Source organism: Halichoerus grypus, chromosome X (assembly GCF_964656455.1).
Source record: "Halichoerus grypus chromosome X, mHalGry1.hap1.1, whole genome shotgun sequence".
Taxonomy (NCBI): Eukaryota; Metazoa; Chordata; class Mammalia; order Carnivora; family Phocidae; genus Halichoerus; species Halichoerus grypus.
Genome location: NC_135727.1, coordinates 122,748,996 through 122,776,550, shown reverse-complemented (window position 1 = coordinate 122,776,550; position 27,555 = coordinate 122,748,996). Strand labels below are relative to the sequence as shown.

General features: G+C 46.6%; 1 protein-coding gene across 3 annotated transcripts in view; it reads left to right on the top strand.

The window, feature by feature from the left end:
* The first annotated feature begins 854 nt into the window (after positions 1 to 854).
* Positions 855 to 27,555, top strand: part of TLR8 (toll like receptor 8) — a 35,852-nt gene continuing 9,151 nt past the window's right edge. Inside the window, exons 1-2 of one of the 3 annotated variants that reach the window (XM_036099496.2) lie at positions 883 to 1,027; positions 14,025 to 17,201. In XM_036099496.2, coding sequence (XP_035955389.1) covers positions 14,031 to 17,150 — 3,120 coding nt within the window. In that variant the 5' untranslated portion in view covers positions 883 to 1,027; positions 14,025 to 14,030 and the 3' untranslated portion in view covers positions 17,151 to 17,201. Of the gene's footprint in view, positions 1,028 to 1,061; positions 1,145 to 14,024; positions 17,202 to 27,555 lie in introns of those variants that run through there. The other 2 variants (XM_078064444.1, XR_013444643.1) reach the window with 2 other exon arrangements.

The following is a 27,555-nucleotide window of genomic DNA, read 5'->3' as shown; positions in this document are numbered from 1 at the left end:
TTTGGGGGATGATCACATTCTGTGTAATTGAAGTTTAAGGTTAGTGTTCCTTATCATCAGATTGATTGCAAATGTTTATTTGTAAAAATTATTCTTCACCCCCATCCCCCCCACCCCGGGGCTGGATTTGGCCAACATGCTGCAGTTTGCTGGCCCCTGTGCATAGTTAGACCTTTGGAGGGGCTCTGAGAGCCCCAAATCCTGTTCACTTATCTGACCGAATCAAGAAATTAACGTTTCCTGCCTCATGAACGCCCATGCTCATCCAGTCACTCACTCACTCACTCATTCACTGGATGTTTATTGAGCTTCTACCATGGGCCAGGTGCTGGCTGAACTGCGGGGACACTGGGGGTGAGACTCCTTCTCTGCGCCACGCCTGGTGGGGGACCCACACCCACCTTGCTCTGTGCTGTCTTGGAAACGTGTGGAACGCAGATGAAGCAATGCAAATGTTATTTCGCTGCATTATATAACAAAAGATGAGTTTGGGCAATCCTACACTGACTTCAAATGTGTGGTAAAGTTTACAAAAACACACCAAAGTTTTCTAAGCCTAAGAAAAAATGTCCCTGTTTCTCTCCCTCCTTTTCCCTTGATCCTGCTCTCCAGAGCAAACCCATGTTAACATTTTGATGAGGATCCTGCAGCCATCTCCCCCCACCCCCACTACACACACACATACACCCAAATATACACAAATTCACACACACACACACACAAAACCCCATATGTGTTGTATTTGTATCATTCATTTAAATCATTTTATAAATAACTTTCTCCCCCTGAATTTCAGTTTTGAAATTTTAAAGCACAGTCAAGAAATGATTTGGCAACACTTAAGAAATCACAAGTTCCCTTCTTCCCACATAAACTTCTGCAAACCGTGTGCTAGTTTCTGCTGGTGGTAAAGCTGCCAAGTTCAGGAAGCTGGCCAGTTTCCTTCTCCGAGGTGCCTACTGACAGACGGCGGCCCTCCCCGGTGTTGCAGGTGACGAATGAGAAATTAGGACGACGAGAGAGCCCGGTAAGCCACTTCTAGTCTCTTAACACAGCTTTCCTACAAAATACATGATTTCTGACTGACTCCGAAATATGGTTTGGTGGTAAATGGTGTGAACACAGAAAGGGATCAATGGGGCCAGTAAGTATAAAAAGGTTAAGTATTGAAGCAACTCTCGGTGACAGGTAGTAGATGTTAAAAATCAAATGCTGTGGTCTTACTAATCTGAACAGGAGAACGAGCAAATTCCAAGTTAGGAGCTGACTATTACTCTCTGGTCCTGCCAGAAACAATATTCTCTTCTAGAACCAAAGGGCTGGAAGTGAAGTGAGTGGCGGAAGTGTTTTTCCTTTGCTAACTCTACAAAAAAAAGGACAAACTCTCATCTCACATGTTCCAGTCACTTGCTAGGGCCTAGGCAAAGCCTGAAATTAATATACTCCTAGGCGCTTAGTGTTCAAAATTATTTGCTACTTTTCTTGTTCGGGGATTTCTTAAGTGAACATGTTACCATTTCTACAATTGTATTCTATAGTGTTTAGACATAGCAGGTGATCAGTTTTTGTTACTGTTGAGAACCGTCAGATTGGAAAACAAACTTTACAGTTTTAAGAAGTGATATGTTTTCTAAAAAATTTGGTGAGATTTGAGAGCAGTTGAAAAGTCTGGTTTTGGGGCACCTGGGTGGCTCAGTCGTTACGCGTCTGCCTTCGGCTCAGGTCATGATCCCAGGGTCCTGGGATCGAGCCCCACATCGGGCTCCCTGCTCGGCGGGAAGCCTGCTTCTCCCTCTCCCACTCCCCCTGCTTGTGTTCCCTCTTTCGCTGTCTCTCTCTCTCTCTCTGTCAAATAAATAAAATCTTTAAAAAAAGAAAAAAAGAGAAGTCTGGTTTCAAGAGAATCTCATCCAAAATGTACCTTATCTTGTTTCCATGCTCATCCAGTGCTTAGTAAAGTTCTTGGAGTTATTTATTTTTACAGCCATTTAGTGTATATTTAAGTTTTTGAGGTGAATTTTCTTTCTTTTTTCTTTTCTTTAAAGTTTTAATTTTATTTCCAGCTAGTTAACAGACTGTAATATTAATTTCAGGTGTACAATACAGTGATTCAACACTTCCGTACAACACCCAGTGCTCATCACAAATGTATTCCGTCATCCCCATCACCTGCCCCCCCCATTACCATCAGTGTGTTCTCTAGAGTTAAGAGTCTGTTCCTTGGTTTGCCTCGCTCTCTTTCCTCACCCCCTTTGCTCATGTGTTTTGTTTCCTAAATTTCACAAATGAGTGAGATCATACGGTATTTGTCTTTCTCTGACTTACTTCGCTTAACATTATACTCTCTAACTCCATCCACATGATTGCAAATGGCAAGATTTCATTCTTTTCGATGGCTGAATGAAGTTAGTTTTGAAATCCATGTGATGCCCGTTTGAGATCTTGAAAGGAAATTCAGTCTGTACTGGAGTTTTATGATGCTTTATAAACAGACTGCAATGGCCCAACAGGGCCACTGACACGTGTGGAATTGGGGTTGAAGTTATCCGATTTCTACTTGGCACGTGAAGCTGCTATGGCGGCCACAGCCAATATAATTGTATTATAAGAAAGTGAAAATAGAGGAATAACAAAATCAAACTAAGCCTGGAAGGGTGCCCTGCCTCCCTCCCTCCCACTGGTGATATAGGTAGAGGTCAAGGACCTCGTGGGCCCCTGGCCTAAGAGCAGGGGTTGTTAGCCTTGACTACGCATTAGAATCACAGGGGAACCCCCAGACCGATGAAATCAGAATGTCGGGGCTGGGCCTGGCTGTTCGTAGCTTCTCAACCTCAGAGCTCTCTCAAGGTGAGCCCAGGAGCCACGGCCTTAGAACAGCACCCCAACAGCTCTTTCGGTCCTTGGCTTAAAGAGCACAGTCCTTTTGTAGGGGGTGAGAAGGTCCCAGGAAGACCCGAAGCTCCCTCATTAGCCCCTTGGTTGGATCTCAGAAAGTGAAATAAAGGCTCCGAGTGTGCTTATCTGAAAAGCCCAGGCTGTGGTTCAGGGCGAGGGCAGGGGCTGACGCTCATTCTTCTCCAGGGGCTGCTTCTCATCCTGCCGCGTAGCCATCCTCAACACTGCACGGTGGGGGTGGGGGGGGGTGGGGGTGACGTGGAAAATCCAGACTTAAGGAACATCAGGGCATGTGCGTGGGGGAGGATGACGTTACTCATGGTTAGTCTTTGCAAGTCAGTTGGAGATTATTTGTAAGGGCATCTTAGGGTCACCTCCAGAGTCCATTGAGGGGATCATCATTCCAATGGAATGTCTTGACTTCAGCCGAGTTATTAAACAGAGCTGAGGGATTTGTTGTTTTTTAAATTCTTTATCTCCAATTTATGACTCTTCCGGGGCTATGAACACAGAGTAAATCTGAATGCAATAACCCGTTGGTTCTGGGTCAGCATTAGCAAGTACGGGCCGTGCTGACTTTCCGGAAGGTTACAGATCACTCCTGGTGGGTGTGTATGTCTACAGTCAGTGGGTTTCCAGTTGTTCTGTGGAATTACAGACGTCTGGAAGTGCCTGGTGGTAGACGGATCAGTGCAGAAAGGCAAGGTAGATAATCCACTCCTGGCATTTGAATCCTGAACATTCCAGGCGTGGTTATGAGGTCTCTGCAGATCGTCGAAACCAGACCATTGCCAACCAGGTGCTTGCTTCTAGAACTACCAATTTGCTAACTCCTCGGGGATCTCTAGGCTCAGTTGCAGCTCTGTCACCTACCATTTGAGTGACCCTGGGTAAATTAGCCTCTCTGAGCCTCAGGTTCCCCATCTATAAAATGGGGGCTTAGAGTAGCACCCACTGCACTGATTTTTATGAGGATTACATACAGAAATGTGTGACTTGCACTCGTCCCAGTGTTTGCTTCCTGGTAAAGCACTCACCAAGTGCTCCCTACTGTATTTCTGGGAATTCAAATAGCATGATTTGTCATATTTCTATGTATAGGAAATCAGGATCCATGTCTTCATTGACATGAGCATTTAATGTGGTAGTGGTTTCTTTTCTCTTCCAAAGCCGTTAGTGAATCCATCAGATTTGGGATGGATAACATATCTATTGATTAATTTTAAGCTTCCTCTAAGGTGACAAATCCTGTCAACCGCTTCTTTATTAATTTACTTTCGTAATGTCTCCGTGGTCACCAGTCAACTGCAAATGAATCAGAACCCATGAAAATTAGAAATATATCCAGTCTGGCAAAAATTCAGATCTGGTTGAACGCCACATCATAGCCAAACAGCTAAGTAATTCAATTGGGAGGATTGATCATGTTTTATAATCAATAGGTTCTCTTGACCCTTTAGCGTTAGGGGTTATCAGGGGGACCCATCCTGAGAAAGGGGGTGCAGCTCGGGAGATGGTCTGAGGCAAAGGAAGCCTTTGAAGAGGGAGAAGGAAGGAGGCATCATTGCAGAAAGGCCGTTTGCAGCTTAGGAAGGGGATGTGGAAAGATAAAAAGCTGTTTTATTTCAGGAAGGCAGGCTCTGCCCCCATCCCCCACCCCCAAGCCCCCCGCAGACGGTTTTTGCCCAAGATTGTGAAATTGTGTAGGAAAACGTGTGGGATTGAGGTTAGCATCGCCCAGTGGGGGTACTCCCTTTGTGCCCAGCATGGTCCCTCACCCCGCGGGCAGGGTTCTGGGGGTGGCCCCTCACGGTGTCCTTAGCCAAGGCAGACTTTTCTGAACCGTTCTTCAAACTGCCCTGGTCTTTGAAAACTGTTTTTGGTGTCCATTGGCGTCCAAGCAGAGAAGGAAGATTTGAGGGAGGACTAGGGTGGGTTGTTCTCGTTGGGCTGTTTGGGTCCTTCAGAGCCCGAAGGTGAGAGCTCGTCTACCGTGCGCCACGGACCCAACCAAAGAACGGATTATGCATGGAAAATGGGAAAACAGTTGTGAAATCGTTTCCTCTGTAGCTGGCAACAGGGGTCTTTGGCAGGGAGGGGAAGTTAAGCAGATTTCTGTGTGTGTGTGTGTGTGTGTGTGTGTGTGAGATTCATATGCTTTCTTTGACGAAACGGGTCCTGAGTTTTTCTGGGTGTTCCCAGGCAACACCCAGTGAGAGATCCAGGCCATGCAGACCCAGTCATCCTCAGGGAGCTTTCTAGGCAGGGAGCTCCCTGGCACGTCTGGACAAGGGCTGCTGGGCCTTGTCTGGGCAGTGGGGCCCACTGGCCGCTCTCAGTCCCCGCTGCCCGTCCTCACTCTCTCAGGCACCACAAACTCGGTGGCTCAAAACAACAGAACCGTGTCCTCTCACCATTCTGGAGGCCAGAAGTCCAAAAGCCGGGGGTTATCGGCAGGGTCGGTTGCTTCTTGGCGGCTCAGAGGGAAACGTTCCAGGCCCTTCTCCTGGCTCTTGGCGGTGGCCGGCAGCCCTCGGTGTTCCTTACAAACTTCCCTCTTCTCCTGAGGACATCAGGCGCTGGACTAGGGGGCACCCTCACACGGCATGACCTCACTTTGACTCGATTCCATTGCTAAAGACCCTACTTCCAAAGCAGGTCATACTCACAGGTACAGAGGTTAGAGGTTCAGCACGTCTTTTTGGGGGGTTACAACTGAACCCACAACACTCTCCTTGCCCTCCACCTCGGTCACTCCTGTTCTAATACTTCTCTTTCTGCCTGCAGCTATCTCCTCACCTTGCTCCTGTGATCTGAGCCCCAGGGTGACACCATGGACAACCGGGGCTGGCTCCTCTTTAGAGAGCTCTTCTTTTCTTAGAAGGCACAGGGCCTAGGGCCCGTGACACTTTCGGGAAAGGTTTTGTTTTCTTTAAAATCAGGAAAATAATATAATCCAGCCCAGATTGTGTTTGTCTATATGCCAATGAGGTAGTAAAAGAGAATTATATATATATATATATATATATATATATATATATATATATATATATATGTATATATATTTTTTTTTTCTTTTTTTTTTTTTAATGGAAGAAGAGGCCCACAAAGGCCAAAGTGCTCTTGGGCCCTTGAAAGTCGTAACTTGGCCCTTTTGACAACCACATTCTATTTTCTGATTTACCAGATGTGCCGAGGAAAATTCAGGAATTGCTAATAGGTCCCCAGTGAAGGAGATTTAAGTATTTTAAAAAATTTATTTATTTTAGATAGATACATAGATAGAGTGAGAGCACGAGCATGGGCACTCATGCGAGCACAGGGAGGAGCAGAGGGAGAGGGACAAGCAGACTCCGTGCTGAGCACAGAGCCCGACACAGGGCTCGACCTCACAACCCTGAGATCATTGACCTGAGCCGAAACCAAGTGTTGGACGCTTAACTGACTGCGCCACCCGGGCCCCCCAGGAGATTTAAGTATTGATCCACAATCCCTTACCTGAAACCTGTGGGCCAGCATGGCGTCAGAGTTCAGAATTCATATTTTAGCAAGATGATATGGTGCATGCATGATACATTACAAATCACTTTCAGTGGGTCCAGGTCATGCAACACGGCTGTTTCTTCCGTGAAACAAGAATGCTCACGCTAAGTAGCTAAATACCCATTGTAGCAGCCTTAGGTCCTTTCAGGTCAGGTTTTGCTGCCAAATAAGTTATAAAAAAACAAAGTCTTCTGGTGCTCAGATTTTTTAGGATTTCAGACTTGCAGAGAGGGGACTGAGAATCTGTGCAAGATGGGACCTGCATTAAGAAAAGAAACATAAACCACTGTCCTGGGTGTGTCAGACGCCTCATTCTATCAATCGCTGTGTCTGATTTTTTTTTTTTTTCTTTTTACTTGTGATGCTTTCTTCATGCCAGGTGAATTGCTCAGGTGACGGGTACTGACTGTTATTTCATATTCAAGGGTAGAACGCCAAATAACTGATGAGAAGCTTCAGTTTCAAGGCCAGAACTTTCCAACAGATGAGTCTCTGCCCAAGATGAATGGCTGTGAGTTGTTTTTGGTCAGAGCGTGCCAACGTGATCGCAGATCCTTTCCGCAGTGCAGGGCTGAGGCCAGGGTGAGGAGAGTTAAGGCACTCATTTGGGGGCAAAATTTAAGGAAGGGAGGATGCCCAAAATTTGCTCCATAATCACGATAAACAATATTTTATTTTATTTTTTTAAAGCTTTTATTTATTTGACAGACAGATACAGTGAGAGAGGGAACACGAGCAGGGGGAGTGGGAGAGGGAGAAGCGGGCTTCCCGCCGAGCAGGGAGCCCGATGTGGGGCTCAATCCCAGGACCCTGGGACCATGACCTGAGCTGAAGGCAGACGCTTAACGACTGAACCACCCAGGTGCCCCACAAGATAAACAATATTTTAATGTTCTATTAAAAAAAAATCAAACTGGCCAACTCCAGCCTGCAGGCCAGTTGCCTGTTTGTGGTGAATAAAGTTTTATTGGAACCAGAGCCGCGATCAGGGTGAGGCTGGTGGGGCGGTGCCTCAGGAGCGCAGGCTTGGATTCTGTCTTTATTTAACATGTTGAATATTTAGCCTGTCAGAGATCTGAAGTTGTTACACTAGCATTCGTCTTGATGACCAGGTGTTGGGGTGCCCCCTTCAATGTGACCCCCACAGCCCTGCTACCGTGCTTGACCATTTTCCCAGGGAGATGCTCCAGTCCCCTGCCGCGGTGCCGGAGTGGGGTGTCTCTGCCGTGTGACTGACTTGGCTCTGCTGGGCCTTAGCCCCCTGCGCCCTTCTCTGCCGCCCCCTGCCCGTCCGCCCGCTCTCCATCTTCCTCCGCTTGGTGCCCACTCCTGGTCTGCGGCGGGTGGTCTCTCTCCTCAGCGGGCATGTCGTCCTTGACGAGCACTTTGGCGGGAGCCCAGACCTGCCGGGGGTGGGGGGCGGATGGCAGAAGTAAGTGTCCTCTCTCCTCTCTGTCTCAGGTTCGGTTTTATTCGCAGAGTTGCACTTTCTGTCTTACTCGCGTAATTGCCCCTTTCCCCGTCTATTTGATTTGCAGAGTGGCCATTTCCCTATTTGGGGGGCCGGGGTGCCGAGTGGCCATTTCTCTTCAGCCAGGCCCGATGGTTTTTGGTGACACCTTGGTGAGCATAATTCTCCCTGGCACCCTTCTCCCTCCGTCGGGGATCTGGGTCCCTCGGAAGTGCTTTTGGAGCCACTCTTGGCAGCGAGAGGCATGGGGGTGCCCAAGAGGGGGGGCCTGGCCGGGGAGGCGCAGCTCCTGCTGGGCTGTGTGTGGGGGGTCCCCCCTCTCCCCTCCGCTCCCGTCGGACCAGTGAGCTAGGGCCTGCTCTGCGCGGCCTCCGCCCCGCACTTCGGGAGATGACGGGGCCCTTGGGGTCCATTTGCCGCCGTGAGGCCCTGAGGCAGATGGAGAGAGGCTTGGCGGGTCAGGGCTTTCTCCTCAAGTCTTAGCTAGCTGCCTGCTCGCCGCTGCTCATTCCGCCCCACCATGTGTTTCCCTTCAAATTGAGGTTATGTGGAACCGAAGCAACTCACGTTGGTACCTCAGGATTCTTGGAAGGGTGGACTTCGGAAGCTCAAGCTCCTCACCCACAAATCCGCAGAATATTCTAATCCCTTCCATGGTGTGCCATTTACTTTAAGTTGCTTCAGACTCTCTGGGAGGCCATTTTCACCCTGGGGAAAAAACCAAACCAAACCAGTGAATGTCAACAAGTTCTCCTCCTGGTCTCTAGTGCCCCCTAGAGGCTTTTCCGCTCACTTGTTCCTTGTCGTAGGAGAGACCCTCGCCTCTGAAATGAGACGTGGAGGCCACACAGGACAGCTCTGTCCTCTGGACCTGCCCAAGTAACCACTGAAAAATGCCTCTCCTACCAACAGAGCTGTTCATCATGACTTCCCGGAGACGGGAAGAGTCTCCGATCTGGCTTTCCCAGCCATCAGTTCCTCGGGGGCCTTTTTAAACGTGAATTTTGAATGTTTTATTAATGGATAATTAAAAACTCGGAGCAGGTACCTGACAAGCACTGCCTCGGCCGGGTGCTCCCGGGCCACATCGACGGAGAGTCACCTGCTACTCTGTCCTCCTGGTGTGACGGGGCTACAAAGGCACTTTACTTCTGTGCTCTTCCTCCCCAAGACCCGTTACCCCAGCTTCATCGTGAAGGAAACAAATCCCAACTGAGGGACAGTCTACATAACCATCCTCTTCCCTGTCTTTACTTTTCTCCATAGTAATTTCCACCATCTAACATACTATCCTGTAGAGTAAGCTCCTAATGGGCAGGCATTTTAATCTATTTTGTTCATTGCTATAGTCCCAGCTTGAAAATAATTCCTGAAGTAAAGTATATGCTTAATAAATATTTTTGCATGAATGAATACATAACTATAGAGCTTTTGAACTGCGCCACGGTATTCCCTTGTATGACCACTACTCAAAGGCATTTGGATGATTTCTGATCTTTTGCTATTGCCAACAGCCTTACGTTGAACATCCTTGTGCGTAGTCATTTGCGTATGTGAGGGTCTATCTTTAGGATCTACTTCTAGGAATTGCTGAGTCTATGTCTCCAATTTTTTTTTTAAGATTTTATTTATTTGAGAGAGAGAGAGAGAGAGCACAAACAGGGGGAAGGGCAGAGGGAGAGGGAGAAGCAGGCTCCCCGCTGAGCAGGGAGCCCGATGCGGGGCTCGATCCCAGGATCCTGGATCATGGCCTGAGCTGAAGGCAGAGGCCTAACCGACTGAGCCACCCAGGCGCCCCTATCAATTTTGATGAATATTATGAATTTCTTACTGTCTTAAAGGTGGCATTAATTTAGATTCCTGCCAGCAAAATATGAGAGCACCTGTTTCTTCATGTCCTCACCTACACAGTAGAATTGGTAAAAAAAAAAAAAAAAAAAAGGTATCTCGGTATAAGTTTTTGAGTGAGGTTGAGTATCTTTTCCTACGTTTAAAAAGCTATTTGTGTTTCCTTTTCCTGTGAGCTGTCTTTTACTATGTCTTTGTCCATTTTTCTGTTGGGTTATTTGTCTTCTCACTTATGCATAAAATGTCTTTATGTGTCAAATCTCTTACTCCCTTATCTGTGATAAGGACTGCAAATAGTTTCTCCTAATTTATTGTTTCACTTTTGGCATTGTTTGCCATGTTTTGTTGTGAGGCAAAATTTTAATTTGGATGTGGCTGCATTGGTCAGTCTCTGCTTTTTTTTTTTTTTTTTTTTTGGCTTCTGCTCTATTTTTTCATTGTTCTGGATTAACTAGGCAATGCAGTTAGACAATAAAAATAAATTAGACTGCATAAAGGATATTAGGAAGATAATCGCTATTTGCAGATGGTTTAATTGCTTACCCAAGAAAATCACAAGGAGAAACAACTATTCTAAATAACCAGAGAATTTAGTATAGTGATTTGGTATAAAATTAATATATGGAAATCAGTAGTCTTAATGTATATCAGCAAGGACCTGTTAGAGGGTAAAATAGAAGTAATCCATTCACAAAAGGAGAGCAATGAGCAGGACTTGCCCTATCAGATACTAACATCCCCCCAAACTGTAATTATTAAAACGTGCTGCCAGCACGTGAATGATGAACAGATTAATGAAGCAGAGAGTCTAGAAACAGATCTAAATACACAGGAAAGTTAGTATATGATAAAAGGAGTATATCAAGTTGGGTGAGCAAAAAATTACTCAACAAATGATGTTGCACATCAACAAAACAAAAGCAACCTACTGAATGGAAGAAGATATTTGCAATGGTATGTCTGATAAAGGGTTGATATCCAAAATACATAAAGAACTTAACACCAAAAAAATAGTCTGATTAAAAATGGACAGAGGACCTGAATAGACATTTTTCCAAAGAAGACATCCAGATGGCCAACAGACACATGAAAAGATGCTCCACATCACTCATCATCAGGGAAATGCTAATCACAACCACCATGAGAGCTCACCTCACACCCACCACAATGGCTAAAATAAAACACACACACACAAAAACCATGTTGATGGGATGTAGAGAAAAGAACCTAAGTGTCCACTGATAGATGAACAGATAAAGAAGATGGAGTGTACACACACAGCTATACAAGAATGGGATCTTGCCATTTGCGACAACGTCGATGGACCTAGAGGGTATTATGCTAAATGAAATAAGTCAAAGACAAATACTATAGGATTTCATTTATACGTGGAATCTAAAAAACAAAACAAATGAACAAATAAAAGAAACAGACCCATAAATACAGAGAACACACTAGAAGTTGCCAGAGGAGAAGGTGGTAGGGGAATGAGCAAAATGGGCAAAGGGGAGTGGGAGGTACAGTTTCCAGTTATGGAATGAATAAGTCATGGGGATGAAAGGTACAGCGTAGGGAATGTAGTCAGAGGTACCGTAATAGCGCGGTATAATGGCAGACGGGAGCTACACTTGTGGGGAGCACAGCATAAGGTATGGACTTGTCGAACCACTGTGTTGTACGCCTGAAACTAATGTAACATTTTGTGTCAACTCTATTTCAGTAAAAATAAATACATAAATAAATACGTAAATGATGTTGGGGCCAGCAGGTCTCCATTTAGAAAAAAAAAATGTGGGTCTGCCCCTCGTATTTTATGCCAAAACAATCCCAGTGGGATAAGATATTTTAGTGTAAGAAAATGAAATCATGAAATTGTCAGAAAAAAAAAGATGAGAAAATCATTTTTGATAGAACTGAAGTGTTGAGTGTCCTTTACGGCATACGTTACCCTGGATGATCTGAGTCATACCTGGGGCTGTACTTGCCACGACTCCCAAGTTCATCCCTCCGTGAGCGCTCTCCTCTGAGCCAAAGGGGCATATATGTAACCGCCTACTGGACCTCTCCACTGCAAGATCACAAACTCAAATTTAACACGTCAAATTAATATTACTAGAAGCTTCAAACAATACCGTTTATCAGCTCAAATTTCTGTAGGTCAGAGTCCGGGTGGGCTTGCCTGGGTTCTCTGCTCTAGATCTCATAAGGCTAAAATCGGATGTATTGGCCAGGCTGTGAGTGAGGATCCATTTCCAAGTTCATTCATGTCGTCAGTCAATTTGAGTTCTGTGGTTGTAGCATGGGGGAGGGGGCGTTTCCTTGCCAGGTGTCAGCAGAGCAGTGTTCTCGGCTTCCAAAGGCTGCCTGCGTTCCTTGTCAGTGGCCTCCTCCACCTTTAAGTCAGCAAGAGTGAGTGCAATTATTCTCCTGCTTGCAACCTTCCTGATTCTCCTCTCTGCTGCTAGCCAGAGAAAACGCTCTGCTTTTAAAGGCACATACGATTAAATTAGGCCCATCCAGATAATCTCCCTTTGGCCGCATGACATAGCACAGTGACGGCAGTAGTAGGAGGCAGCGAGGTTTAGAGGGGCCCTCTGGGGATCCTGCCTCCCAAACCAGGTAAAGCCCGGCTTTCTTTTAGTAAAAGTAAAACATCAAGCAGCGGCACCTGGGTAGCGCTGTATTTGAAAATAACTGCAAGTAACTGAGAATGCCTGGGAGTTCTGTTTCGCCCGATTTTTCATCTCTGCAGCAGCTGGCTCTTCCTCGCCTGCTATGAACTGGCAGTGATCACTGATCCTCAGAAGACTCACTATCCACATACTAAGGGTATGACAGTGACTGTTAGTTCATTAACCCTCAGCTTTAGAAGAACTTAAAAAGGAAGCGCTTACCTGGCCAAACTCACAAGCAGGACAGGAGTTGGGCTCTAGTGAAAAATACAATTTCGTGAAGGTTGGTCTCCAGACCCAGTGAAATAAGATTTTGAGAGTTCTTTTGACCACAACGCTTATCACACCAATCACATTAATCTGTTTATTGCATCGTATAACTACCAAAGGTAATATATTCAGCCCTCGGTTAAGAGAGAGCTGCACAAAGTGAGGCACTCTACTGAGTGTTACAGAGGTTGTGTGAAAATATAAAACATCACGTCTTCCCTACAGAAGTTTACAATATTAGCCAAAGAATAGCTATTAGCGCCAATGTTCATATGATAAGGGACAGAGGAGTACTGGTAGCCATTCCACAATATTTTTTTTGAGTGCCGTCTACAATCGAGGTACTGTTCTGACACAAAGACTTCAAAGTGAGGTGGTGTAGCATCATGGCTACTGTTGGAATCAGAATGACTGGAATCCAGCTCTACAACGTATCATCCTTCTGAAAGCCACTGAAGTGTCTTGAGTTTGTTTCTCCCCTCGAAAAATGTGGATAACATAGAACCTATCTCATTTTGTTGCTCCGGGCATTAACATGGGTGAGGAAATGTTTATGGTTAGCACACTACTTGATACTTTGTTATCATTATCAACAGAAGGTGTCCCCGTCACTCCAGGAGAGAAGAGATCCGGATACGTACCACCGGAGAGGTAGAGAAAAACTGTGGGGAAGGCCAATGAGAGATACGGTTGTGTAGAGAGATGGCAATATAGATAAGGTAGAGGTGACTCTGGCTTGCAGATCTCAGATGATACCATAACGGAAGCTGGATCTGAACTCTCCTTGGGACGGGCCAACTTTCATCAAGAGTCCTGCTAATAGGTCGAAGCTATGAATCTATAGCTTGCTGAGCTACAGATCTAGCATGAACCATAGCCATAGGCCAGCATCAGACCCGTTATGGTGATGGGGCATCTCGATGAATGCCTCTGCAAAAGCTTCCCGGGCTTTCTCACCATCATCATCTCAGTTTCACTTCAACTTCTTTGAGCACCTTGAAGCTGAATGCGGTGAGAAATTAAAATTGTTCTGAACCTGGCGCTGGGTGTTGTATGTAAGTGATGAATCACTAAATTCTACCCCTGAAACCAATATTGCACTGTATGTTAACTAACTAGAATGTAAATACAAATTTGAAAAAGAAAAAAAATTTTTTTTTAATGAAATTGTTCCGAACCTAATTTAACACAGTTTGTTTAATTGGTAAGAGAATTCACACTTCAAAACACATGCACAGTGTGGTGAAGCACCGTTAATTTCATGGTGAAATGCCTAGTCAACACTGCAAATCTAACTTCGTGCCTCCACTTTTGATTTTCCTTAGGAAAACATGACCTTCCTGTTTTTGCTTCTGACCTGCCTTTTCCTGCTCATCTCTGATTCCTATGAATTCTTCACCAAAGCAAATTATTCTAGAAGCTATCCTTGTGATGAGAGAAGACAAAATGGCTCTGTTATTGCAGAGTGCAACAGCCGTCGACTGCAAGAAGTTCCCCAAACAGTGGGCAAGTACGTGACAGCACTAGACCTGTCTGATAATTACATCACACACATAACAAATGAATCATTTCAAGGGCTGCAGAATCTTACTAAAATAAATCTAAACCACAATGCCAATCCACAACACCTGAATGAAAATCCTGATACAAACAAAAATGGCATGAATATCACAGATGGGGCGTTCCTCAACCTACAAAACCTAAACCAGTTACTGCTTGAAGACAACCAGTTATACCAAATACCTGCTGGCTTGCCAGGGTCTTTGAAGGAACTTAGTCTAATTCAAAACAACATAATTTGGGTAACTAAAAAGAACACTTCTGGGCTTACGAATCTGGAAAGGCTCTACTTGAGCTGGAACTGCTATTTTGGCAATAATTGTGATAATAAAACTTTCGACATAGAAGATGGAACGTTTGCAAGTCTTACGAATTTGAAGGTGCTGTCACTGTCTTTTAATAAGCTTGTCCATGTGCCACCGAAACTGCCAGACTCCCTAAGAGAACTTTATCTTAGCAACGCCAAGATTAAAATCATCAGTCAGGAAGATTTCAAGGGATTGAGAAATTTAAGAGTGCTAGATTTAAGCGGGAACTGTCCGAGGTGTTTCAACGCCCCATTTCCCTGTACACCTTGTGAAGGAGGCTCTTCAATTCAGATCCATCCTCTTGCTTTTCAAACCCTGACGGAACTTCGCTACCTGAACCTCTCTAGCACTTCCCTCCGGAAGATTCCGGCAACGTGGTTTGAGAATATGCATAATCTGAAGGTGCTGCATCTGGAATTCAATTATTTAGTTGATGAAATGGCCTCTGGGGAATTTTTAACGAAACTGCCCTCCTTGGAAATACTTGACTTATCTTTTAACTACGTAAAGGCGAAATATCCAAAATATATTAATATTTCCCAAAACTTCTCTAATCTTAAGTTGCTCCAGGCATTGCACTTAAGGGGTTATGTGTTCCAGGAACTTAGAGCAGAAGACTTCCAGCCCTTGATGAGTCTTTCAAATCTAAAGACTATCAACTTGGGCGTCAACTTTATTAAGCAAATTAATTTTACACTTTTCCAAAATTTCTCCAACCTGACGATCATTTACTTGTCAGAAAACAGAATATCACCCTTGGTAAATGATATCCAGCAAAATGACCTAAGTGGTTCCTCTTCTCCAAGTCATGTCCTTAAGCCACGCTCAGCAGATGTTGAGTTTGACCCACATTCAAATTTTTATCATAACACCAATCCTTTAATAAGGCCACAATGTTCAGTTTATGGCAAAGCCTTAGATTTAAGCCTGAACAGTATTTTCTTCATTGGGCGAGAGCAATTTGAAGCTTTTCATGACATTGCCTGCTTAAATCTGTCTTCAAATGGCAACGGTCAAGTGCTACATGGGACTGAATTTTCAGCCGTGCCGCATATCAAATATTTGGATCTGACAAACAATAGACTCGACTTTGACGATGACAGCGCTCTCCATGATCTGCCCGAGTTAGAAGTTCTAGATCTCAGCTACAATGCACACTACTTCCGAATAGCAGGGGTGACACACCGCCTGGGATTTATTCAAAATTTAACCCAACTGAAAGTTTTAAACTTGAGCCACAACAGCATTTATACTTTAACGGAGCAAGACCTGAAAAGCATGTCCCTGGAAGAATTAGTTTTCAGTGGAAACCGCCTTGACATTTTGTGGAATGCTGAAGGTGACAAGTACTGGAAAATTTTTACAAGTCTCAGGAATCTGACACGGCTCGATTTATCCTTGAATAACCTTAGGCGCATCCCGAATGAAGCTTTCCTGAACTTGCCCCAGAGTCTCACCCAACTATACATAAATAATAACGCATTAAATTTCTTTAACTGGACATTACTCCAACAGTTTCCACATCTCCAGGTGCTGGACTTGAGTGGAAACAGGCTATCCTCTGTAACTAACAGCCTCTCCAAATTCACGCCTTCCCTGCGGACGCTGCTACTGCATGGAAACAGGATTTCTCACCTGCCCTCCAGCTTTCTTTCCGAAGCCAGCAGTCTGATCCACCTCGATTTGAGTTCCAACCTGCTGAAGATGATCAACAAATCCACGCTTCAAACTAAGACCAACACCAGTTTAACCATTTTGGAACTAGGCAGAAACCCTTTTGACTGTACCTGTGACATTGGAGATTTTCGAAGATGGATAGATGAAAATCTGAATGTCACAATCCCTAGGTTGACAGACATCATCTGCTCTAGTCCTGGGGATCAAAAAGGGAAGAGCATCATGAGTCTGGAGCTAACAACTTGTATTTCAGATACCATCGCGGCAGTGCTGTGTTTCTTCACATCCTTGATCACCATCACTGTGATGTTGGCTGCCTTGGGTCACCATTGGTTTTACTGGGATGTTTGGTTTATCTATCATGTGTGTTTAGCTAAGGTAAAAGGCTACAGGTCTCTTTCCACGTCCCAAACTTTCTATGATGCCTACGTTTCTTATGACACCAAAGATGCCTCTGTTACCGACTGGGTGATAAATGAGCTGCGCTTCCACCTAGAGGAGAGTGAAGGGAAAAATGTGCTCCTCTGTTTAGAGGAGAGGGACTGGGACCCCGGATTAGCCATCATCGATAACCTCATGCAGAGCATAAACCAAAGCAAGAAAACCATATTCGTCTTAACCAAAGAATATGCCCAAAACTGGAACTTTAAAACAGCATTCTACTTGGCCTTGCAGCGGCTCATGGATGAGAATATGGATGTGATTATATTTATTCTGCTGGAGCCAGTGTTACAGCATTCTCAGTATTTGAGGCTGCGGCAGAGGATCTGCAGAAGCTCCATCCTTCGATGGCCGGACAACCCCAAGGCGGAAGGCTTGTTTTGGCAAAGTCTGAAAAACGTGGTCTTAACTGAAAACAATTCCCGGTATAACAATTTGTATGTTGATTCCATTAAACAGTACTAACTGGTGTTAAGCCACGGTTCACCAACATAATAAAAATGCAAAGCAATTACCCTTCTGTCTTAGGTATTTATTGCTGTGTAACAAATTACCCCAAACTTAGTGGCTTACAGTAACACACTCTGTGATCTTACCGTCTCTGGTCAGGAGTGCAGGTGAGGCTTGGCTGAGTCTTCCGCTGAGCGAGAGCGTCTCTCAAAGGCTGCAGGCTGGGTGTCGTCGGTTAGGGCCCCAGGCATCTCCCAGGCTTAGGATCCACTGGCAAGCTCAAACTCATGTGGTTGTTTGCAGGAATCCCGCACTGTCGGTCAAAGGCTGCTCTCCGTTTCCGGCCACAGGGATCTCTCCCACGTGCCAGCTTGCTTCATCAAAGCCAGCGAGAGAGAGGTTGCTAGCAAGGTGGAAGTCACCATCTTTGATAATCTAATCAGGGAAGTGATATCCCATCATTTGGGCCATATTCTGTTTGTTAGAAGTAAATCGCAGGTCCTGCCAGCTCTGTGGGAGTCATCACCTCAGTCCAGGGAAACTAGTCCATGACCAAATTGGCCACGTTTGGCCTGCCTTCTTGGTCATAGATTGTGACTACCAGGAGGCAGGGATTATTGTTGGCCAGCTTAACAGTTGGCTTGCTACACCTCGGTGTTCTTTGGTTTGTAGATACATCGCTCCAATCTCTGCCTCCAATGTCACATGGCTGTCTTCCTTCCATGTCTCTCTTCTTTTCTTACATGGACACCAGTCATTTTGGATCAAAGGTCCACCCTACTCCAGTGAGGCTTCATCTTAACAAGAACATCTGCAATAGCCCTATTTTTCAAAAGAGGTCACATTCTGAGATACTAGGGATTAGGACTTAGACATAAAATTTGAGGGGGGCCAGGGGACACTGTTCAAATGACCACAGCTTTTCTTCTTTGGAAGTTACTCAGAATTTCGTGGAAGTTGAAAATGCCCTTGTGAATGGGAAAGTCATTTATGATTGTTGAAAGAATAAAGGCAATTTCCCTCTCAGCTATTAATAAAACTATTATGGTGATATGGCCAGGTTTCCACTGTCATTATCCTTGAACTTAAAGCCATAATAGTAGCCATTATTTCCAAGGAGTACAAAAGAAGTTTACACAGTTGTGTTCTCTTCCCCTCTGCCCTTGAGTACCTTTAGGGAATGGGGGAATTGATAAAGCCCCATGTCTTACTCAGAAATCATGTAGTCTTGGAGGATACAAGGCAGGGGATAACTGTTTTAAACCTGAAGGGGACATCTCAGGACTTCCTGTGCTAATGACCCAAAATGGAAAATGGTCTTTATAAATGTCCCTCCAGTATACAAAGAGAAGAGACTAGATTTCAAATTCATAAGATATTAACAGAAAAACAGAAACCAAAATGCCACTTATGATAGCAGAATTTTGCCACTGGGAAGCTGTTTGACTCTTTTTTTCTTTTCTAGTGAGAAATGCATTTCTAAGAGTAGAAAGAAAAGACCCCTCTGTCTTATCTTCCCAGTCTTCCTCTCCTTTGACATTGTATCTGGACTATTTTAGGGATAACTCCTTAGTTATCTCAGTAATGATAACACCAGAAGAGCAGAGATGATCAAGAGTAATGTCTGGGTTTGCAAGAAAAGCCCCAAATGCAGTTGCCCGAGCCAGAAACCTGAGGCTCCTTGTTGACTCTTTCATCTGACTCCACACCCAACCATTCACCAAGCACTCTTGATTCAACCTCCTAAATTTCTTTCCCACCCATCCTCCATCTCCAACTCTATCATTGACACCCCTTGTCCTGGCCAGCATTTCCCATTGGCTTCCTGGTATCCACTCTGGCCCCTCCAATTCAGTTCCAGCGGCCAGAGTGATTCTTGTAAAAGGTGTGACTTCTGAATTAAGTCCAAAAACCTTAACTCCTGAGCAAGATGCACAAGGCCCTCTGTGACCTCCCATTTCCTGCCCCTCCAGCCTCTGCTCTGAGCACCCCCATCAGTAGCCTTTGGTTAATGCTGAGAACAACCAAATTCTCCTGCCTCAGCACCCACACACATGCCACTGCCCTGAGTCACCTCTTCCTGCAGACTTCACTTAGCTACTTCCTGCTCATCCTACAGGAAGAGGTTAAATGTCACATAGAGAGACTTTCCCCTAACTTCCAAATTTCACTTGGGTGCCCCCGATACTATCGTCTTAGCATTTATCACAAGTTTGGTTGGGTAGATAATAGCGAAATGGATGGAGTGGTATTAACACATGGGTGTTCCATTAGGACTGTAGGCTTCAGAGATGAGGGAAGTTGCCTTTTGCCCATCACTCTGTCCCTAATGTCGATTACCATGCCTGATACACAATAAGGGCTCTCAGTAAATACTTTTCAAGTGAATGAGTGAATGAATGAAAGTTCAGAGAGACTTCTCGAGCTGCACACTAGGACAGATGCACTATGAGTAGGAGGTCACACTGTCAAATGTCACACTGTGACATCTATGCAGGGGGCTGGGCTTCTTTCCCCTTCATTTTCCCCTTTCCCAGTCCCAGTAGCAAGCATGCTGGTCGACTCTTGGGTACCATATAGCACCAACAATCTTGGAGGCCATGATGCTGATTCCAGGAGGCTCTGAGCCTGGGCAAGAGTCACTTGCATTCTTTTTTTTTTTTTTTTTTAAGATCTTATTTATTTATTTGACAGAGAGAGACACAGAGAGAGAGGGAACACAAGCAGGGGGAGTGGGAGAGGGAGAAGCAGGCTTCCCGCGGAGCAGGGAGCCCTATGCGGGGCTCGATCCCAGGACCCTGGGATCATGACCTGAGCCGAAGGCAGACGCTTAACGACTGAGCCACCCAGGCGCCACAGTCACTTGCATTCTTATCTGAATGTCAGATAAGAATATACAAATACATCATAACAGTGAGTCTGAAATCAGGCTCATAGAAAGTGGTTTCCCCAAGTTAATCCCATACCATGTTAGTAAGCACTCCACCAAAAATGTTTCCGAGGTCAAATAAGTTTGGGAACTGCTTGGTTATTATAGTATTTCTAATAGGCATTGTGATCTCCAAGAGGGAGCGATATTACGCTGTGTCGCAAACTTGTTTGACCATGGCTTCCTTTTTTTCTTGCAAGGCATCTGCTGGAATTAATGTTTCTCTTTCTCTTTGGAAATGCTGATTTGAAAGCCTGATAGAGAGTCAGCCAACCTGGTGAGCCCCTTGAGATGTTTCCAGGTGTATGTTAGCAGTCATTATTCTGACATGGATTGTTTTGTTTTAAAAGCAGAAAGAGGGGCACCTGGCTGGCTCAGTCAGTTAAGCATCTGCCTTTGGCTCAGGTCATGATTCCAGGGTCCTGGGATCGAGCCCCACATCGGGCTCCCTGCTGAGCAGGGAGCCTGCTTCTCCCTCTCCCTCTACCTGCTGCTCCCCCTGCTCATACTCTCTCTTTCTAATAAAAAATAAAAAATCTTGGGGCGCCTGGGTGGCTCAGTCGGTTAATCAGCTGCCTTCAGCTCAGGTCATGATCCCAGAGTCCTGGGATCGAGTCCCACATCGGGCTCCCTGCTCGGCGGGGAGCCTGCTTCTCCCTCTCCCTCTGCCTGTCTCTCTGTCTACTTGTGCTCTCTCTCTGTCAAATAAATAAATAAAATCTTTTTTAAAAAAAAAATCTTAAAAAAAAAAGCAGAAAGAAGGGCACCTGGGTGGCTCAGTTGGTTAAGCATATGCCTTCGGCTCAGGTCATCATCCCAGGGTCCTGGGATCGAGTCCCATATCGGGCTCCCTGCTCAGCAGCGAGTCTGCTTCTTCCACTCTCTCGTGCTCTCTCTCAAATAAATAAAAGCAGAAAGAAATAATAATTTAGGCCACATGCCTTGAGGTTTTTATAGCCCAGCAATTGGCTCCTTGAACTAGGCCTACCAGGTCTCCACATTATTGCTTCTAAAGAGAGAAGTGACAATACAGCAGATTATAAGTCAGAAGCAATAAATAATGAAACTGTAAAATGATAGATTCTTCTTTAGGATGAGGTGATTCATGTTCATTTTGAAAACATTAGTAGCCATATAAAGGGTAATTTTAGTACTTGACATGAACTGAAAATGGACATGGTACTTCCATTGACTGGGCTAACCTTTGCTGTGGCTGAACGAGCTCTCTAGTGACTTAAGGAATATTGTGGCTTCAAAGATGTTAAATCCAGTGGGAATGACTACAGCGGTTAGTCTCTGATCTGGAAAGAATTTCCACCGTTAAATCAGCAAACCAGATCCAGCCAAGTTTGGATACTCTAGCGATTCTGCTTGCATTGCAAACCACCATGAAATGTGTACATGTATGTTTAATGTACACATACGGATGTATGTGGAGAACTATATAAAGATGGTCATTATCGACTGATGAGTAGATATTAAAATACTAAGTGAATGCAATTTCTTTTAAAGATTTATTTATTTATTTGAGAGAGAGAGAGAGAGAGAGAGAGCATGAGCAGGGGCAGCAGCAGAGGGAGAAGGAGAAGCAGGCTCCCCGCTGAGCAAGGAGCCCGATGCAGGGCTCGATCCCAGGACCCTGGGATCATGACCTGAGCTGAAGGCAGACGATTAACCGACTGAGCCACCCAGGTGCCCCAATTTACTAAATTCTTAAAAGAGTCCAAGTCTCTATCCAATAGCTATAGGTTATAGAAAGTGGATCGCTTTTGTCCTTAAACTTGGGAAAAACAAGAGAGGGTTTATGCATATCTGTTTCCCAAAAGTGGCTTGTTTGGAGGAGAAAGCAAGATGTTCACCGGTGTTTGTGGGCGACTCAGCCCCCTCGATACTTCTTGATTTAATTCCGTCTGTTCCAGCTCTGCCTCAGTGGCTGCCATTTGCACACCGAACAGTGGAGCTCCCCACAGTTCCACATTGGGTAACCCCAGAAATGCGAATAAATCTATGAACAGCAAGAAGGCATCTGTAGAGAATCCATCTGTAGTGAAAACTGTGGGGTAAGGAAACCAGCCCAGGACTGAGACTCTCCAGGAACCCAAGTGGCAGCCTCATGTCCACAATTAAGCTTGGGTTTTCTCATGGCCAATAGGGGATTATAAACATAATAAATAGGGGGCTCCTGGGTGGCACAGTCGGTTAAGTGTCTGACTCTTGGTTTCGACTCAGGTCATGATCTCAGGGTCCTGGTGAATAAGGAAAGGATTAAGGTCTAGGCAGGGAGAGGTAGGGGGCCCCTGGCTGGGCTCTGAAACTATTCCTGGCAGGCAGAAGTGCTAAGCCAGAGTGGACAAGAGATAAGGAAACAGGCCACCTGGCCCCAGGTGTGAGGGAGTATTTTTCTTCGGTGACTACAGTGTAATCATAGAAAATGGCCAAACCTCAAAGAATTAAGTCCCTAAGGGTGTTATCAATAGTCCCTGCTCAGACCAAGATGGCACAACCATCTCAAGGCCACAGACTCTCTGGTCGGTTCTTTTTTTTTTTTTTTTTTAAAGATTTTATTTATTTATTTGAGACAGAGAGAATGAGAGAGAGAGAGAGCACGTGAGAGGGGGGAGGGTCAGAGGGAGAAGCAGGCTCCCCGCCGAGCAGGGAGCCCGATGCGGGACTCGATCCAGGGACTCCAGGATCATGACCTGAGCCGAAGGCAGTCGCTTAACCAACTGAGCCACCCAGGCGCCCTCTCTGGTCGGTTCTCAATAAAAGACCGCCAGTGACAGCCCCCCGTGGCAACCCATTCGGGCCCCCTCTCACTCTAGAGAGCTCTTTTCTTTCCTTTCTGCTCTCACCTTCACTTAATAAACTGTCACTTCACTTCACCCTTTTGTGTCTGAGAGATTCATTCTTCGACTCCATGAGACGAGAACCCTGCGGTCCTGTAACACTGGGATGGAGCCCCGCGTCGGGCTCCACGTTCAGCAGGGAGTACGCCTGACATTTTCTCTCCCTCTGCCCCTTCCATTCGTGTTCTCCCTGTCTCTTTAAAATCAATAAATATTTTTAAAAATAATAGAAATAATAGCCATTTGGTGAGCAACAACTCTCTGTATTATATGTATCCTATCTAATCTTTACCGAACCCCCCCCCCGCACTGTGAATATCACCGTTCCCATTTACAGGTGACAAAGTGGGTTCCAAAAGGGTAAGGGATGTGCCCCAGCCAGCACAGCTTTGTGTCAGAGTGAGGATTTGTATCCAATTCTTATTTGCTTCCAAACCTAAACTTCTTGCACTTCCCTCTCTGTCTCATGTCTGCTGTTGTAAAGGTCAAATCAGATAATAGGGTGTAATGCATTATGCCGATGTAAGAGATCAGTAGCATAAATGCCCTCCCGCCACCCCTTAATTGGAAAAGTACTATGTGTCTTTTGAGGCCTCTTTTTATCTTATATCATCTTCTCTTTGAAGTAGTGGGGTTTTTTTGTTTTTTTTTTTTTAAGATTTTGTTTATTTATTTGACAGAGAGAGACACAGTGAGAGAGGGAACACAAGCAGGGGGAGTGGGAGAGGGAGAAGCAGGCTTCCCGCCGAGCAGGGAGCCCGATGCGGGGCTCGATCCCAGGATCCCGGGATCATGACCTGAGCTGAAGGCAGACGCTTGACGACTGAGCCACCCAGGTGCCCCTGAAGCAGTGGTTCTTAAACTTTGACGAGTGCATCAGCGGGAGGGCTTATTAAAATAGTCTAGGGGGGGCGCCTGGGTGGCTCTATCAGTTAAGCAGCTGCCTTTGGCTTAGGTCATGATCTCGGGGTCCTGGGATCGAGCCCTCCATTGGGCTCCCTGCTCAGAGGGGAGCCTGTTTCTCCCTCTCCCTCTGCCCCTCCCCCCACCTGCTCTTGCTGTCTCTCTCACTCGCGCGCTCTCTCTCAAATAAATAAATAAAAATCTTTAAAAAAAAATTAAATTAAATAAAACAGTCTGGGGCAAGCCTGAGAATTTGCATTTCTAAGAAGTTCCCAGGTGCTGCTGCTGGTTGGGGACGGCACTCTGAGAACCACCGGTCTAACATCACCCAAGTAGCACACTCAAAATCAATGATTTCCACCTCCACAGTGGAAAGCACTTTGCTCCCGTATCAGTGCACTTCTTTGTTCTGTCTTGGACACAGTGATCTCATCTCTCTCCCGGACAAGATGAAAAATTCCTTGAAGGCAGGGACCACAATTTTTACTCACAGGTACAGTATCACCCAGAGTACCAAGCACAGTAAATCTTGGCTAGCTGTTGTTTAAAAAAGCGTGGAATAAAATTCTGGAAGGTGATCCAATAAATATCACTATCACCAATTATCACTAGTAATACCATTCTTGTATAGGTGACATGCACATTAACCTTTTCAGACGCTCGTTTAAGAGTGACATGAACACGGCGCAAAGATCACGTACGGCACTAGGTGAGCGCATCTCCCCGTTCTCGTTACCCCCACCTGCTACATCTGAGGGCCTAGCCCTTTCTGCCTCTGGCCGGGCCCGGGGACGTCGCCGCCACCGCAGGGGACGGTCGGGCTGGGATTCACCCGCCCGCCGCCAGGGGGCTTGCGACTCTTTCCGGGGCGGAGGGTCGGGGGGGGGGGTCCCACACCAATGACTCGCTGCCGCCGACAGGTGGCAGCAACAGCCTGCCTAAAGCTTTGGGTTTCGCTTCAGAGAGCGTTCAAGGGCGTGGAAGGTTCATTGTTGACTCTGAAACCCGGCTTCTCACCTCGTCGTGGGCTCACATATTCCTCGCAGCAGCACTCCGGCCGACTTGGAGCAAACGTGTTGGAACTAAGAGAGCTCAGGAAAGGCCGGGTCGACTGCAAACCAGAGAATGGGCTCTCCCTCATTTAAAAAAAAAAAAAACCAAAACAGTTTTGGGGGGCCCTCATCCTACACGGTTTGTCCAGCAATGTCCAGGCTTAATCAATTTAGCCATTCACTGGTAAACTCAAGTGGAAGTTTTTTATTGGCTCCGGGTGATGTCACACGAAGCTGGGAGAACTGGTTTTCTCGGTATGGGGCTTCTTAATCCCTGAAACATTTAGAAAATAAATAAATAAAAAGCCCTGAGCCCTTTCACCTCCTGCCCAACCAGAGCCTTTGGTTGTAAGTGGATACGAAGCTTTTGCCAAACGTCTTTAAAAACAACAGAAAACCCAAGAAACAGCAATGCAAAGTGGGAGCGAGGAAAATAAACCGCCGGGGCGGCCCTCGGCTGCACCTGGAAACCACCTGGGAGTTTCCTGTGCCCGTGCACATGCCAGGGCCCCTCCCCAGGTTCTGATGAACTGGTCTGGATACCACCTGGGCGCCTGGAGTTTGGAAAAATCCCCAGGTGACGCCAGTGTGCCGCCAAGACGGCATGCCATTGTTAGATGCGTGACCTGGCCTCCCGGGTTAATGAAATTCTCACACCCGCCAACTAGCGTACATTCCTTATGCCTTGAGCACAGTTAAGATAAAACCCAAGGCTTAGTTCAGAGAAAGTTAGCACAGGGTCAGAGGGATAGGAAGCAGATTGAAACTGGACATAAAGCCAAGTCAGGTGTTTTTTTCCTTTCTCTCTCTCTCTCTCTCTCTCTCTCTCTCTCTCTCGAATTGCCACCACTAACTGCTCCCAAAGAATACGGGCCTGTTATTTACTTTATCTTTGGAACAAAGCACTTGTATTTGCTGACCTTGAAACACTTCCACGTTGTCTAAAGGGCGGGGGGCGGGGGTTAGGGTGCACCCTGATTTGCAGTGTTCGCCAGCTGACTGCAAGCTACCGAGGTGACACCGGCAAATATGGAACTGGGGACTCACGACCCATCACATCCCGCCTGTCTTCACCCCAGAGGAACCTTTATGCCCACCCAGGGCTTTCCCGTTTTTAAAGCATTTTTACAGACTCTCTCATTAAATTCTCAGGGCAACACTGCGCAACGGCGGGGTGGGGATGAGAAGCCTCCGGGCTCAGAGAGACTGAAACCAATTGCTGAAGGCCGCGGAGTGAGTGACCCGTAAAATGGGTAGGGTGGGCAGAATAATGCCCCCCCCAGATGGCCACAGCCTAATCCCCGGCACCTGTGAGTAGGTAGGCTGCAGCTAGAATTAAGGCTGCTAGCCAGCGGGCCTTAAAGTAGGGAGAGTCCTGAGTTAGCCAGGTGGGGCCGGTGTCATCACAAGGGTCCTTAGCCCTTGCACGTGGAAGAGGGGGGCGGAACAGGAGACCCGAGGGAAAGGGAACGGCAGGCGGAGGGGCAGAGAGATGCAGCATGGGTGGCTTTGCAGATGGAGGAAGGCGCCACGAGCCAAAAGGCAAGAAAGGAGATGCCCCCCCCCCACCAGAGCCTGCAGAGAGGGACACAGTCTCCAGTCCCTTGACTTAGGCCCCGAGAGACGTGCCTGGGACTTCGGACCTCCAGACGTGTAAGCGCGTACATTTGTGTGGCTTAAGTTGCTAAGTGTGCGACAACTGTTCCCGCCGCCAAAGAGCTGAGCTCAGTTAGGCCTCCTCCCCTTCAAGTCTCAGTGCCCATTTCAGCTCCGGGGGAAGGTGGGGAGGCTGCTTTTTCTCGCCCTTTCTAGGCCCGGGCTTTCTCCCCTGCGCTGCCATAATAGCTGGCTTTGAGCACTTACCCTGCGGTGCTTGTGCTCTGCGTCCTGGCCTCATCCCTGAGGGCAAGATCGCATTCCCTCACTTTGGCCTGCCTTTGCACCAGCGCCGCGCCGTCCCCGGGACCAGAGCATAAGCCCCAGACCCAGCAAGCCTGAATGTGGGGTTAGATGGATGAACGCTTGACTCGGACCGTAGCAACGGCCCCGGCCCTTCGTCACCACCAGAAATGCTGGCGCTGAGCTGTCGATGCTGCGGGATCGTTCAAAGCCGCTCTTGGTGGCATCGGGAGTTACCTGCCCCCCTCCCTCCAGTGCGCCCCGGGAGGCGCAGGAAGGAGCAAGACGGCCGGTCTCCCCTGCCCCCGCACAAGAAGCCTTGCCCCCAGCCCGGCGTGTCAGCCCCTTCTGCAGAGCAAGGAGGGGTCTGGCTCCAGAGCGCGGAGAAACAGGCACGAGGGATGGGGTCCCGGAGCCCCAGACTCTGCTGCTCCCATCTTTGTCTCAGCAAAGCCTGTGTCGGATTTGGGCCTTCGGGCTAGTCACTTGTTTCCTCTGGCCTCATTGATCAAACGTGAAAAAGAGCCGCTCTGTGCTCTGCTTGCTTTCAAGGCTTATGAAAAAAGGAATAAAAGAGGTCTGGCCGGGCCTTGAGTCCTGTCACATAGTTGATAGCCTAGGAGCCGATGTGACCACGTGCTAAGAAGAGCCCGGGCTACCTAGGAAAGTTCACGTTGACATGGGAAGTGAAAGTGAATTGCGTCACTTTCTGTCATGTGACAGCTGTGTGCTGCCGAGCAAGTCACCGAGCGCCTGTTGCCTCGGGGGTGAGGTGGCGATCATGACAGGTC